Consider the following 17,136-nt stretch of genomic DNA (forward strand, 5'->3'; position numbering starts at 1 on the left):
GAAGCTTTGTCAGGGGTGATGGTTGCCCTTAAAATCAGATAGTTGCTTAAAACGACAATTTTATGAATTACGTGAGCTAACGGAAACGGACAAGTAGGCAAAACGTGCCCTTTATAAGGTTGAGTGTAACATCTAACACATTTTACACCGGGAAATGGCCACATTTTTTGGCAGAAAAGAAATTACAATACGGTAACCGGTGAGAAAAGGAACAGCGGTTGTTAGGCGTTTTAAGGGCGCAAAGGTATGCAAATCAAGCTTTTGGAGGTGTTCGGCTGATTTCATATTTCGATTCTTGTTTTGCTCGATAAGATCTTTATGAAAACAGCACTTCACGGGTACTTTGGATTGTATAATTTGTTAAAAATCTGAATAAATAACTAATAATAAATTGAAATAATTCAAACAAAATAAACTTATACTTGGTGTTCATTTAATTTGTAAAGCTCATCTTTTTTTGTATACATATTTTTGTTTACTAAGTATTAACTCATTTTAATTTCCTTATATTTCTAAATAGGTAGTGACTAACAAATTAATTTGTGTTCTATTAGCTTTAAAGACAAGATTAACAATTGTCAATACATGAATAGGTTATATGTAGTATACAAATAATGTTAATGGCGCATAAAACCATAACAGCCATGATAAGATCACAAAACAGTACCTGTTCTTCGCCAAAGCGTAGTCTATAAGTTTTTACCAGTTGACACAATTCAGTAGAATGTTTTGGTGCGTTATTGTGTAATAATGTGCAAGTACGTGTGTATGCATGTGTTTGTGTGTGTATGTGTGCGTTAACATAATGCATATTTTTTATTTAAATATATTATTATTTTATTTTTTATAAATATAATAATTCCCGAAACCCATTTAAAAAAGGCAGCATGAAAGAGAAATTTATGAGATTAGCTATTTTTATGAAGCAATATACATACTTTTATAAGGAAGTGTGAAAGTAAGAAAAATGTTGGAAAAAATTGCATGTAAATAGTGCGAATATACATATACGCTCTGTAACTAAGTTCAGGTACATACATATCTATGAAAATAGGTTTACATAACTATTCAATGATGCATAGAAATTTTGAAATTAGAAAAAAATTAATTATTTCTGGAACGTAGCCTAACTGAAGTATGTACTACATAATTAAACAAGCACGTTAATTAATTTCCCTCTTCCCAACTCCTACAAACCATTGTATATTTTTATACTACATTCATTGGTTGTTAGTATTCTTTTTGTTTTTTTGTCTTTCTAATTTCACGAAATTTCGCAAAAACAAATTGCTTAAGGCAAAATTCGTTGTAGATAGTGAAAGAAACAAAAGATGTTCGTCGCAAGCAAATCGCTTACATTGCGCACACGTAAATGGAGCCAATTGGCCCAGCCATGGCGGTATGCAACTAGGCCGCGATAATAGTGATGATGCATGTAGTTGCTGCAGTTTGTGTTGTAGCATGTCAAAATATTGCACGAAAGCTGTCTGCAATTTGCAGCCAAACAACGCCAACTATGCAAATCGGCGCAACTGCGCGTGAAGCGCAACAACGTTGCACATGCAAATGCAACAAGCCGTTGCAAGGTGCTATCGATGCGACTAAGGCACGATCGCCAGCCATCATAGTCAACAGCTACACCAACACCAACACCGATGCCGCTTTGGCTACTTGGCGCTGTGATGCCGTTTAGGCAACCGATTACAATGCCACCGAAGTTGTCTTTGAAATGTTGCAATTTGCGGTGAATTATAGTGAAGAAGCGCCGTGCAGCTGCTGGAAAGGATGCGATTAGTATCTGACTGGAGGCAAAATGTTTTGTGGGTATTTTAGTTTTAAGATAATTGAAGTATTGTAAAGCTTTTCGCTTGCAATAACAAGCGAGTCGGAATAGTAGTGGGTTTTCGTGGTGTTGCATAGAGACGCTGTTGGGAGGAAATTCAGTAATAAATTTAGTTAAAGAAAATAAATTTGAGTTGTACTTAAGAACTAAGAATAAATTAAATAAAGAGAGATTAATTAAAATCGGTTTTGATATTTTTACAAATGGTATTAGAATAAACCTTACCTTGACAATCCCTCCGGACCATATGAATAAGGTCGTGTCTGTTGGCATATCAAAAAACACGGATGAAAAGAATTAACCAATAAAGATGAGATTTCATGAGAGTTTATTAAAAAAAAAAATTTAAAAAATAATTTCTTTTTATACCTATTGGATACATACCCTATCTGTTTGTGTTGCTGTATTTATGCATTCCTTTGTGGTGTCACTACTGATTTCCGGCCTTTTCAACTCCAAACATTCAATTTTATTTTTTTGTAAACGTATTGTGCGTTCACGATCTTCGACCTCACCCTAGTGTTGTTGCGTGATTGAAATTTTATACAAAAATATTTTAGAACTTCAGATAAGAAAACGTAGATATTTGTTAAGCTAATATTAAGAAAAAAAAACAATCATAACATAGTTTCAAAGTAAAAATTAGGCAAATAGTTACTGATGTGAATTATGTGAGTGAGATTGTTCGTACGGTTGTGTAAAAGGAGATTTTTTAATTGGTTTAAAAAAAAAATTAAGTTTTTTCCTCCTAACATCGGAAGCATTGGCAAAAATGCAGCTTGTGCCTAGGTTGTTAGGGGAAATCCCATACTGACAGCGGCACTTATCAGATACAAGGAGATTTCCTTAATCTGCTACAAAGTTTCTTGATTTATATATCTTTGAAGCCAGGCACCTATACCATATACATAACTATAAGTATGTGTGACATCCCTGTTTTCCAGCCCAGATTCTATGGGCTTTCTTTGCAACTTTGTTGATTGCCATTGGTTTCGGTATGTATCTTGTGAACTAGTGGAATTTTCTACAACTCGGTATCGCGCTAGTTAGCTAATGCGTTTTTGAACCGAATTCTGAGATAGGGCTTTGTTCAATCAAATTCTGTGGTAGGGCGTTTTTCAACCAAATTCTGAAATAGGGCGTTCTTGAAAAGTTTTCTGAGACAGGGCGTTTTCGAACTGGCTGCCAAGATAGGTCGATCGTCTGCTCAGGTGTCGATATGAAAATATCATTTCGTATTTCCATACTAAAGTCATCCATTTCACATAAGAAAAGCGTAACACACAAAAATATCTCTTAAACTCCAGTCGCTTACCAACTATTAATCAGGAGCAACTTACACAATCCATCATAAGCAGCAACTTACTGACNCGCTCAGGTGTCGATATGTAAATAGCATTACGTATTTCCATACTAAAGTCATCCATTTCCATAAGAAAAGCGTAACACACAAAAATATCTCTTAAACTCCAGTCGCTTACCAACTATTAATCAGGAGCAACTTACACAATCCATCATAAGCAGCAACTTACTGACTAATTATTAGTTGTAGAATTAACTTCATACTCTAATTTTTCTTCTCTTTCATCTCTTGCTTATAGTGATACCTTGCTATGCAAATAACTAAAATTCGAAACATATCCCATACAAAATGTATGAAAATATTAGGTGATACGAACGTAGAACTACTTTGCCTTTAAGAACTTCGGTACTCAAACCATGAAAAAGTCACCTTTATCATAAAATAAGTTTTATTAAAGGGTACGGTGTTCAAAAATATTAGCACAAGGCTATCATGAAATTTTATGATCGTAAGTAGTAATTTGGTTGTCAAGATATTCACAATTCGTACCACCTTTTTTTGTATTTACATAAGGGTTAAAGTTGAGATTTGTGTCTTATTCACAATGCTGTATGTGGGCTGCTTTGAATTCCAATATGGTGGCTACATAAATAGTAACTCCCTTCAAAACAGTGGCCGGATATGAAATCGGATTCCAAACAGGCACCGTTTTGTAGAAAAGTGTTGAACACTCTTTCTACCCGGCTAATAGACAATAATTAAAAGAAATGTTCGTACAGTTTTGTAAGTAAAATTGTGGTTTGTTTTTATAAATGCAATATTTAAATCAGTTTGTAATGAACTTTGCTGTCTAACTCCTGAATGATTCCCTTTATAAGGTTGTTACATCCTTGCCTAAAATATGTTTTCAAGGACTTTCTCACTTGGGTGTTTCACTTTTACAGCTAACGCAGACACTTTTGTAGGTAACCCCGCAAAGTTGTTGCAGACCAGTGGTTTTCTTAGCGTTGATAACTAACTCTTCCTTAAGAGAGTATGTTTGTCTGGAGCCAAGACTTTGCATGTTAGATGCTGTTCATTGTTGAAATAATCTGCAGATGCCATTATATTTATTAAAGATTATTTAAACCTAAAACATGAGAAGGAATTCAATAGCATCTCATTCAGATTTATCCAAGAGGTTTCCTAAAGGATACTAAACTCACAGGAATTTGTCCAACATTAATCACATTACCAGTAGCTTCTCAAAAAAATTCTCCTCTCCTTCACTGCACATCGAATACTTTTGCCACTGCATTCCGATAAAACTACGAATACATATTGCTCCATGTCTATGTAAATACGATAATGACCAGGCGTATTTGGTGCGTTAGTTTAAGGCATATACGAGTAAGTGTAAAAACATTTATTTACATGCTTTTTATGCAATTAAAAATTAGGTACAAGTATATATATGTTTTTACAAAAATAGATTACTAAAAGTGTAATTATGTTTTTTTACAGAAAAACGAATGGAATTCAAAATCTCAAAAAAACAAAAGAAATTAATTTAAGGAACTGAACATGACAGGAATCTGTTTAAACGCTATCTTGTCGCACGTACATACATATGTACATTTGTAAAAATTACCTTAGTTTTAATTAAATTATTGCAGTTAATGTATTGGAAGTCTTTATTTGGGCTATGTGAAAATGTTAAACTTTTACGGGAACTGACTAAAAGGATCTTAATCAGAAAGTTTTATAAAGTTTGTTTTTTTTTATTCAACTTTTTTAGCAACATGGTAAGTATGTATGCCTTCACATAGAAATAACGTAAACAGAAAATACTCATTGTGTTGCCGTCTCTCAAAAGAAAGGTATTTAGACATTTAAGAAGAACTTAAATTGAAAGCATAGTCTCCCATTTTATCATTGTCAGATTAAATCAGAACATAACAACGGAAACGAATTAAAACGTGCAAATACCTGAAGGTAAACCACCTGTCTTCGTAGATCGGCTAACTCCACCATAGGGTCATCTGTGTTGGATGATGTTAAGCTGGCCAAGTCCATGTCATCCAGCAGTTTGCTATCTAAGCCACAGGCAGCGAAGAGTTGCCCATTGTCGGTGTCGAATGGGTTGAGAGTATCCGTCTAAATAAAGAAAGGCAATGCATTTATATATCATTTAGTTAAGTTAGTTAGTTAAGTAATTGTAAATATCTATGTATATGTAAACATATTTAAAACAGAAGAGTTCTATAAGTTTTAAGTGGGTGAAGAATAAACAAGTGATAACGAATAGTGTTAGGATGAGTTGATGGGTATCATATTTACTACCAGGTAAATTAAGACTTATTTGTGTATGTACTAGTAATAACCAAGACTTAATTTATATTTCTTATTTTTAGAGAGTCTATTACAAATCGTGACCTTAGCAGAATAATATGCTGGGATTTAACATATACGCACCACATTCAGGCACATCCAACAATCCGTTGATTGTGTGCTATTTTCGTGAGTTTGCAAAGGCTTTCTTTCAATGACAACCCGCAGTGCGGATTTCATTAATGGCACGAAATATCGGTCACTATTACATACGTCTATAAATGTAATGGAAATGTCTATTTATAAATGTGAGGCAAGAAACAAAACGAGCACTCATACATAGAATCTGTCATAAAATTACATAAAAAGTATTTTAAATGCAATATCATATGTATGTGAATAAGAATTGTAATGGGATTTTTTCTAAAGCCTAGCTTATAGCTACAAAAAAACTCGGTAGTCGAGCTACATACTTGAGAAAATGGAATCAAGAATTAAAAAAAATTCTCGCAAAGTACCAATGTGGGATTTGACCAAGAAACTCAACAACAAATCGAGTTTTCGCTATTAAACAGTCCATGAAAAAGTGTTGTGAGCATAATATTCATTTAAAAATGCTTTTTATTGATTTAAAGCAACCTGGAGCTGCTAATAATAATAAACGATTGGCGCTTGCATATATGTTAGTGTTTGGCCGAGCTTCTCCTCCGATTTGTGGCGTGCGCCTTGATGTTGTGTCACAAAGTGGGTCCCCTACAGTTTTACGCCGACTCCGAACGGCGATTGTATTTTTATAAGAAGCTTCATGGCAGAAATACACTCGAAGGTTTGCCATTGACTACCGAGGGACAACCGCCGTTAAGAAAAAACCTTTATATATATATATATGTTTTGATGTTGCTTTGACCAGGGCTTGAACCCAGGCGCAGCGGAGTGGAAGCGCGCATTGCTTACCACTACATCACAGTGGCCGAGCAGCTAATAGAAGGCAAAAATATAATTCCATTCATCAAAGCACATTAAACAAGATGGCAAGGACTCATAGTAAGGATGAAATCTACGAGAGCACAAAAGAAAGTTGTAGACGCTAAGGCTTTCACAACTAAAGCAAAGGGTATACGACGATCAAGATGGTCGGACGAGCTGGAAGAGGATATGAAAAGTGTGAAGATGAGGAACTGAAGAAGGGTAGCGAGCGTTCGAGTCCAATGTGCAGCAGGCTGAGGCTCACTAAGAGTTATAGCCCCAAAAAATTATAATGATCATGGTGACCGCCAGTCAATACAAGAGCTCTGGTACTCGATTTCAAAAAATATCGTTTTAAAACTATGGAGTAAAAAGTATCGGTATCGAATGCCAAAATTATCGATATGGTATCGTATCGTACGAAAATTCGTGTCCCTATGCATACGTTTTTACCAAGTCATATTTTGTGAGTGGTGCTTTTAAAAAAGAATCATCTTTAAAACTACCCAGGCTTAGATTTGAATACGCTCAAAGACTACATACTAACTATAAACATGGATAATTTTTACAGGTGAACATCTGTCACCTCTGAATTTTTTTATTTTTATTTCAAGCAATTTTTTTCTTACATTTTCACAAAAAAGTTCTTCCATAATCGACCTATTTACAATACAAACTCAATGCCATGATACAATAACTTTTAGATGGTAGTTTCACTTCAAAAATTTCTGACATAAACCGTTATTGTTAACAAACGCACAATGTTGCCACTGTAACGATATTGAACTAGGTTTTCATTTATTATTTTATGTACCATGTATTTTATTTTTACTCAGCAATGCACGACCGTTTCGCACAAACAAATTTGCGCTTGAGAACTTAACGGAACACAATATAAACTCAATTTATAATGAAAATTATTTGAAATGTTTTGAAAATTTTCATACTTTCTTTGCTTAATTTTACCAACGGCAAAAAGGTAGATTTTTTGTTTAATAAATTGGTACCACAAAAAATACGAACACGATCTCTGTCAGATAGCTAACAAGGCGTCTAAGAAGAATAAGAAGAAGAGGATGTGAAACTACCTTCAAAAAGTCATTGCATCCTGCTCAATATGTCAAGCAAAAGGAGTTTACAGCAAACATTTCGATCAAGCGTACTATGTAACAGGAATTAGTTTATGAACGTACCCTCATCAAATGATCTTCGTCCTTTTGATTTATTCATGAAATGTCAAAAGTGTATGTATGGATTTCGAAATCAAAATGCGGTGCAGAATTTTAAATGAAAACCAGCGGCGTGGTAAAACCAAATTTTTTTACATGCAAATAGAAAAGACAAAACCAAATTTAATGTTCAAAAAGTTATATCGCTAGCTTAGAGAGCAAAGTTGCTAAGCCCACTCTTTTATTTTACGGAAGAGGAAAAAACTTCTTATAGCCATTTCCTAGAAAAACTCCACACGAATAAGAAGGATTCGCTCCTTATTAAAAGATTTTGTATTATTTCGGATTTTGTCGGATTTTCGGTGCCTCTTTTGGACTTAGAAAATTTTCTTTTCATTGAATATAAGCGAGAAAAAATAAAACAAGTGCCTTTCGAAACGATGCATTTTTAATATCCTTGCTTCCTATATCAAAATATGAGTTTTCGTAAAAAGTGGACCTAGCAAATTTTCACTCTAGGCTAGCGAATGATGTTTTACACATATACAAGTGTAATATGAATACAAAAATCTTATGTACATACAAAAGGGTAAACAAACTAATAAATTTTGCAATATCACTGAAAATAATTCAGTCCAAAAAACTAATCACAAAATACCTGTAGATTTTAGTCACACGTAGAAATAAGAAACGGGCAATTATATTTAAATGAATAGTTTAAAAATATGTACTAAAAAAATAATACAGTCTAAAATCGGACGAACCGAATCATTAAATACCCGAGGTACCTATTAAATATAGTTTTTCACCGTTACATGGTAAGCAGAGTGGTTTTACCCCTATTTCTAACAATTTCGATAGTATGTTCAGTTATATTTAATGAGATAAATTTATGTAGGTACAAGTGGGCGGTACCACGCCGATTTTCTAAAATTCTGTAATAATGTTATTTGTTTTTAAAGGATTGTTGTGAGCAAATTAGTGTACTTAAATTTCGAAATATCTAAGTTTCAAGCATTTCTTAAATTTACCGTTATATAAAAAGTAGGTTTAATTTTAGTCCGATTTCAATAATTTTCAAGGTTTTGCTTTTATGTGGCAAGTACAATAATTATACCGAGTTTGATACAAATTTATCGAACGGTTACCGAGATACACATATCGAACACCGTCTTCAAAAGAGACATAACTCAAAGTTACCCGTTTTGAGTTGTATCACTTTTGAAGATCGTATGCGATATGTAGTCCGATATGTAGTCCGTACCACGCCCGTTTTAAAAAAATTTGTTATTAACTTTTTTTTTGCTAAATAGTTATTACAAACATAAATTTTGAATAAATTAGCGTCAGTATACTATACTCATTTATCGAAGATTTCGTACTTCCCCAAATAACCGTTTTATGGGATGTGGGCTTGGTTATTGGTCGATTTTAAAAATCTCAGTCATTTGGTATGAAATAATACTGATAAGCTACCATCATAAATGTAGAAACAAAAGGTCAGGCCAACCCAAAAAAATATGTAAGTGTATTGGGGCGGGTAAATTTTTTCGACTATTCGCGTGTAGGATATTTAGCAGGATTCTTGCCAAATTGCGAAAATAGGTTTTGAAGAAATTGTGAACATTACAAAAATACATTTTGTACTTAGCATTAATGAGCTTTAGTTGATCATATTTACTAAATTTTAAACACCTTGCGTGTAATTTTGCTCTACGCGACAAATCTGGTATGCAAAAGTAAAAAGGCAGTGTTTAATTTTATCACATGGTGTGTAAATTTGCACACATTAGGAGAGGAAAATGGTTACCTCTCTTTTTATGCAAAAATTTAAACAACATTTTTTTAGAGCAATTTAATAAATCAAATAAATTTTAAACATTTTATGTGTAAACTGTAAAAATTTGAACGTTGAGTGTTTAGAATTCAACAAACAAATTTGGAATTTGTTCTACGCCTCACATATGGCAAGTAAAAGTAAACAAGCAGTGTTTAATTGAATTAACATGGTGTGCAAAATTGCATTTATTAAGGGAGGAAACTGGTTGCCTCTCTTAATATGCGCAAATTTTAGCAATTTTTTTAGAGTCTACAGCAAAATGCTAAGAAACTTATTTTCACAATTTGGCAGCTCCAAATTGATTTCAGACTATTGGTTTCTTTAGAAAATTTGCTTAGAATTGCACGTGGAATCCTTCTGTGCTATACGCACATAGTCGAAAAAATCTCCCATACAAATGTGTATACTGATTTGCTACTTTCTGAGAAAATCTAAAAATGTAGTTTTCATTGTCTCTACTGTTCATCCTACGTTCAAATAACTAATGAACAATATAGATGTAGGTTTATTATAAGTTTTTCCTTCTTCTAAAGATGCCGAAGCGATACCACGAACTCTTAAAGTGAGGAATATTGCATTCTAAGTTGTTCACAAGTCATTTTTTATTAATCATATTGGGAAACAACGCGGTTGACCTGCCCATATATGTATATACATATTCATATTCGTACTCATATATGTATGTATATAAATAAATAGGTATTTCCATATACATATATATACATAAGTACGTAGACATCTTTCAAATAACATAAACACCCACCTCCTGTAGAATGCGTCGTAGCCGCAACAGCTGCTTCTTAAATTGCAGCACGTCCTGAATCATTGCATTGCGAAATGATTTATCATACAGCATTAGGTCGTCCGATGAACTGTGCGAATCGCGATAAAGTTGCGAGTAATGATGTTGAAAGTGCTTTTGATGATGGAAATTACTACTGGTCGGTTGTGAAGCATTCGTCGAAGACGTGGAAGCGTTTGATGCGCGCGAGGCGGCAGCACTACGTCGCAGGCTATGTGTTGATTTGGAGCTATCAGAATCTGCGCCGCCGCCAGATGTTCCAGCAGCACCAGCATTCGCCGATAGACCACTGGCATTAGCAGCAGGGTACTGTTGTTGTTGTAGACGCGAGCGGTTAAGTAGACGTGTTGCACGAGCAGGCAAATGAGCGCTAAAATGAGCAAAAGAAATAAAGAGCTGTTTAGTTTATAGGAAACAGAGTTAAATTTAGTTAACTAGAAAAATAAAGACTTAATTTTAAGGAGCTCTACTATATTCATTCTCAAACTAAAAAGGCAGTTCGTACAATCATATTTTACTTCTACAAATTCTAATATTTCTTCTCTGTCACTTCGCTTGCACCTCAGATATGTGGCGTTCGCGTGCGGCGCACTAGTTGACAACACCGTTGCAGCTGCACAGTGACACCAACAATTGCACGATGCAGCACGTAACGTTGACGTCGACTTGTTTGCTGTTATTGCTCTTGGCATTGCAACAGCAACAGTTGGGGAAGTTCGCCTTGAACTTTGTTGCTTATGCGGATGGGTGGCGTGAGGCAGGTATGATTTATATACGCCGTGCGGAGAGTATGACGCACGCGAAGGTGTGTGAGGGGTAGTACTTTGTGTTGCATACTGTATGTACTGTTGTGTACTGCCACATGTGGCATGCTTTATTGTGATTGGTGACGAAGTACGGGGTGCGGGCGGCGGTCTGGCAGCCGTCAAAAAAATATTCTCTGATGTTTTCAAATCGGTACGAACGCGTCTTGCACCAATCGGTGATTGCTGTAAGTGCTTTTGTTGTTGCTGTTGCTGTTGCTGTTGCTGTGTGTCTTGTTGGTTCGATGCCATTGTCGTTTTGATTTGCAACAACAACAACAGCGACACAATCTAGAATGTTGCAACAGCATTTGTATATTGACCAAAGGCACTGATTTTGATTTGATCTATGTACGTATAAACGATTTAATATTTTTTTGTGTCTAATTTTGCGTGGGTTAAGTGCTTAGTAACAGTTAAATATTTCAGAAAATTTCGATGTTCCACTAGTTGTGTAAAAAACGTGTCACCATGGCAAAGTAGAAAATGTCAGACTGACGTTTGCGTGCATAATCCTTCTTCATGCATTGGTATTGTTTTTTTTTTGTTATTTACATAGTATGACACAATCCGCACATGCGCATTGTAACAACTTCCCAGCAAGAAATATTTAGCGATAAAGAAAACTGGATCTACGTAGTCCATCGTGTACGAAATTGTTTGGCCATAAAGCGGGACACACATAAGTAATTATATACTTACATATAGCATTTTTGAGAAACGAATTAATTAAGTTTCGAATTCTAAGTGAAATACTGATTGCATGCAAATGATTTTTAAACTAATAGCCTGCAAGCTAAAAATCTATTAACTTTCTTACAGGGCCGTCATTAACTATATGAAAAATTATATATAGTTCTGTCACTCTTATTTCCAAGAGAAAGGGGGTTGGGTTTTTGTTATTAATATTAACGTACATGCATACCGTCCTATATTTATCATGTGATAACAATTCATTTGAAAGTAAAAATAAAATGTTATTGTTATTGAAATAATTACATTTTAATAAACTTTTGTATATTTTTAACTAGGTTTCGTGTAACGCAGCCATTTTCGTTTGAGAAGTTGAAAAGGGGAAGCAATTTTTTTTTTTACCATGCCACCTAAAATAAAGTATCTTTCAATTCATGATGTCATTTGGTTTCCTTGACTCTTTTTCAGGATAATAATGATGTATGTATATCTGGCATAAATACTCGATTCCAACAACTGAAATAGTCAGCTAAAGACGTTGTCAGATAAGAATAGGTGACTTTATTTTTAAATGCTGAGCTCAAACAAAAAATAAAAGCTCCCGAATCGAAATACCATTGCTTCTGTTGCTTTTGGGCGTCTGCGACTTCTCAGAATTGACGAGTCAAAAGCTTTTACAAATTGGAGAAAATTGTTTAGCAAATTATTTTATTTCACACTTTCAAGATTTTCCGGTTTTGATCGCAACGTTAGCTTCAATAGAATTGAAGTGGTTTATTTACATATGAGTATTTACAAATAGGCCTATAGGCCCTTATATATGTAAATAAATAATTAACAATTCCAATAGATTTAATTGGCAATAAGTCTTTCATTCAATATTTATCTAATAACATAAAGTTTCTACTGCGCAAACACAAATTTGAGATTATACACATACGTATATAACTTATTATTGATACAAATTCCTAGACAACAGCTCTTTATGATTGCCAAATGTAAAAATGTACAAATCGTGTCATCCCTGCTGAAATCTCAGAAATTGTTTATGACTTTTGCTAACATTTTAAAATGAAAACTTATCAAAACATGTTACGTTTCCAAAAGGCTGTCAAATTGAGAAATTTAAGAAAGCAAGTGTCACACCTTGCATGTAAATTGTCTTTCGAAAGAGGGCTTCTATTTCCGAAAAGCGAATTGCTGGGACAATCTGTGAAAACTTTTTTTTTGGCTTTTCCCACCGCGGTTGAATTTCTTGCAATCTTTCTCGATACTAAAATGGAACCGTGGGCCGCCTTGCCGTCGGTTTGCACTTGTGCACAAGGGTGTTATAACTTTGTTCACATAACGGTTGTTAGTAACAGTCTAAAGGAATACAGGTAGATGTATCTCTGTGTGCCAAATACGGTATGACGCAAAAAGGCCAAAAAGCTCTTCTGAGTAGCTTTTCAATAGAATTTTTGAAAAGAAACAAAAGTTCTGGATATTTTAACAAATAAAAATTGCTTCAAAAATTGTGTATGCCAGATTCACGCAGCATGCGACGTGTGGCAAAAACGCAAATAAAAATTGTTCTGAGGAGCTTTTAAATAGTTTTAGAGGTCCTGAAAAAGAAAAAAAAAGTTTTGCAAAATTACGCAGAAATTAAAAAAAAAATGCTCAGAATTAAATTTTCGAAAAAAAATAAAAATTAAATCTGTTCTGACTACCTTTTCAATAGTTCTAGAGTTCCTGAAAAGGAAAAAAAGTTCTGCAAAATTACGCCGAAAAAGCACTTTTTTCGAAAAAGTCGAAAAAGTTAAATTTTTGAAAAAAAATTAAAACTGTGCTGAGTAGCTTCAACAGTTGTAGAGTTCCTGAAAAGGAAAACAAAGTTCTGCAAAATTACGCCGAGAAGCATTTTTTTCAAAAGTCGAAAAGAAAGTTATGCAAAATTACGCCAAAATAAATTTGTTTTAAGCGAAATAGTTAAATGAAAAAAAAAAAATAAAAATTAAAGCTGTTCTCAGTAGCTCTGCAATAGTTTTAGCACCAGAGAAGGAAAAAGAAATGACGAAATAACACTAAAGAAGCCAAAAAAGTTAAATAATAGTTTGACAGCTCTGGAGTTCCTAAAAAGTAAAAGAAAGTTCTGCAAAATTACGCCAAAAAATATTTGTTTTAAGTCGAAAAAGTTAAATGTAAAATGCGCTGCAATAGTTTTAGAGCACCTGAGAAGGAAAATGAAAGTTATGCAAAATTACGACCAAAAAACATTAAAAAAGACGAGAAAGTTATATAAATAAAAAAATTAAAACTTTTATGAGCAGCTGTTCAATAGTTCTGGAGTTCCTAAAAAGTAAAATAAAGTTCTGCAAAAAAAAAGTTTTACATGAATATTTATTTCAATATTGCTGTTTAGCTTTGTACCACGATTATGTTCTTTAGAGAAAATGAAAAAAAAAACAAAGTCTTAGCGGTAGAAGTTATAGCTATTTCGGAGATCACTACATCTCCTCATCAGACTTCTTTTTCTAGACTTCAGCAGTAATCGAACCCACATCATCGATGTGCAAAGTCAGAAGCGCTAAACCCTAAGCCGGCACACCTGTAAACTCTTCCCGGTGGGAAAATGTAATGTATTGTAATCGAACAAATAATAAGTAAGACAGCCGTTTTCACATCCGAAAATGCATTATTTTTAACACGCCGATGTCCTAAGAAAAGTGGAGCATTCAGTTTTTCAACTCTCAATCAATTCAATCTCGAATGCGGCTAAGTGAGAGCTCAGTGTTTGTTCAGAACTGCGAACCAAAATGCTTCCATCTTAGCCTCGCGAAGGATCGACAGACTAGAAGAGAGTGTTGAGATAATTCCACTCTATCGTGCTCTTGACAGCTGATAAAGGGCTCCCTGAACTCATTTGGGCAAGAGACCTCACCCTACAGCAGTACAAGGCAACCGACACCTTTCTTACCCTTTCCTTAGTGTTAGGCTTCCACGATAGCCGCTGTTGATCGCTCACCTATTTATTTGGTTCAGGTAACCTTGAGTCACATCAAAGATTATGTCTAGAAATCGTCACTTAACCAAATATTCCACATCATCTAAATAGGCAATCAACCGAAAGCCCATTTGTTCCAGTTTCTCTCGAAGGTCGTTTACAACCGCAATTCAGAGCAGGGGACAGAGAACACCACCTTTGGAGTGCTCCTAATGACTCTGCACTGAGTGCAGGCGCTCCCCCACTCCGCCGCGACAGTTCTGTCACGAAATAATCTGTAGATAATCCTTATTAGGTTGGTTTCAACTCCCAGATTATGAATACACTTGACTATTTCTTCTGGAGTGACATTGTTGAAGGCCCCCTTGTTACTGATAAAAGGCCCCTACTGCATAATCTTTATGCGTGAAGGGTTCCTCTGACCACTTTAACAATGTGTGCAGGGCGGTATTCACCGATGATCGGATAAGTACAAGACCTGGGGGGTCCTGACATTACACACAATCACCCTGTTTCCATGCCAATGGCTAAGCCCACGTAATGTGTCTTAAAAGAAACTTTGTATAGCAAATAATTTTACTGTACTGCAAAGTTTGTACGAAAATCTGATAAAACAAGAAAGTGAGTTGTTATAAACGTGGTAATGAAAGGTAACTAAACGTTCAAAATGTATTTCGGTGTCGGACCGGGCTTACAACAATGTTTTGCATAGATTTTCCAAGAATACCGCAAGATTACCAACATGCATACTTACAACGTTTTTTATCCGAGTCGTCCCTACGGAACAAACTTAGTGAAGTATCACGACTTTAAATAGGGCAAGTTTTGAATTTTAGAACCTGCGTTCATTATTTTTTTAAAGGGTGGAAGAAGCCAAAAAAATTCACGTTCTATGGATGCCACTACCCAATTCCTATATAAAATTGCTCGTTGATTCCGAAAATCGAGCTAATTTCTTTTTCAATGGATACGTTTTCGAGATATTTGCAATTTACCGTTTTTCAGCTTAAAGCCAAAATTGGTTCCTTTTAATCACCTTTTTATTTAAAATGTCAAGTCCTAGAACTAAAGCGGAATATCGTCGACGCTTGGGAGGAAATGAAAACTGTTTACTCAAAACTTTACGGGCTTTCGAAAAAATACTGTCATTTAGTTGGTACATCGGTGCCTGCTGAGCGCCTTTTTTTCAAAAGCTGTTGATACAGCCACCGAGAAACGCATCCGCTCAACAACAAAACGCTTATCAGACTTTTGTTTTTGAAAACTTGGGCAAATAATCAATTATCATCGCCGCTAAATGTACTGGTTTTATTTTATTTAAGGCTAATTAACGAGATAATTGGAAATTTATGGAAACGTGTTTTTGTGAATACTCACCGTGACTTTAAAAATTCGATTAACCTATTATTTCTCAATAATTGCACTTCGATTTTTCGCCTTGTGATTGATCATATGATTAGTTAATCGATTATTTTATTTGTTTTGCCATCCCTACAACTACCTGTTTTATATACATATGTACATTGGCTTGTAACACGTTTGTGCCGGAGACTGCCAAACGGATGGACTTTCAAACTTTAAGCATTTCCAAATCTAATGTTGATTAACATGTTTTTTTTGGAGGAAAGTAATTATTTGAGACTAATATTAGACTAATACAGCGCCCGAATAATGGCATCGGTGATCGAATAAAATTCGATTCGAAATTATTTTTTGAGATTAAGTAATTTGGTAGCGAGTTCGCTTTTTCAATTTTAATTGTATTGCATTCAAATCGAATTTCATTCGGACACCGATGCCGTGATTCGGGCCCAGTTTCATGTATGCATAAATTTTTTGTTGATTGTTTTATTGAAGTGAAATACATTTTTTGTTGTTCTATAAAAAAAACACAATTTATCTCAAGGCGAATTCATATAAGGTGATACTAGGAGTACAAAAACAAACATTCATTTTATCGAAGTCCGTGTATTGCTTCGGACTACTTCAAACAAAAATCAACAGTGTTCATTATTCTCGCTTATGAAAATTACAATATTTATCTAAAGTCAGAAAACTTTTCCACTTCAAATATATACTTGGCTAAGTGTCTGGCAACTCACTTACTTGCTCATCAATTATGTATTTAATAACAAAGAAACATACGAAATAAAGAAACTATCGAAGCATAACAAACAACAATGATCATTTGCATATCCAACTCTCATCAACAATAAGGTAGTTAATCTATATAAATAAAGGCAAATGTATCACCCGCAAGTAACAGTTAGCCCTCACAGAAGGAAAAAGCCACAAAAAACTTACACACGTATGCATATAATGGCTCATTGATGGTAAATTGCTGGTTTAGTTTCCGAGCCTACGTTTGAGCATAAATATATACATAAACAGAAAGAAATGTGAATGCAATTAATGGGAGCTTCA

General features: G+C 34.5%; 1 protein-coding gene across 1 annotated transcript in view; it reads right to left on the minus strand.

The window, feature by feature from the left end:
- Nucleotides 1–597: 597 nt before the first annotated feature.
- LOC108371960 (uncharacterized) overlaps nt 598–17,136 on the minus strand; it is a gene marked incomplete at its 5' end in the record, with an annotated part of 33,560 nt that continues 17,021 nt past the window's right edge. Inside the window, 6 exon segments of the mRNA XM_017627577.1 lie at nt 598–1,925; nt 2,069–2,106; nt 2,228–2,359; nt 5,115–5,282; nt 7,616–7,636; nt 10,195–10,603. Coding sequence (XP_017483066.1) covers nt 1,292–1,925; nt 2,069–2,106; nt 2,228–2,359; nt 5,115–5,282; nt 7,616–7,636; nt 10,195–10,603 — 1,402 coding nt within the window.

The sequence above is a fragment of the Rhagoletis zephyria genome, unplaced genomic scaffold (genome assembly GCF_001687245.7).
Source record: "Rhagoletis zephyria isolate East Lansing unplaced genomic scaffold, Rhagoletis_zephyria_1.1 Rzeph_scaffold_05328, whole genome shotgun sequence".
Classification (NCBI taxonomy): domain Eukaryota; kingdom Metazoa; phylum Arthropoda; class Insecta; order Diptera; family Tephritidae; genus Rhagoletis; species Rhagoletis zephyria.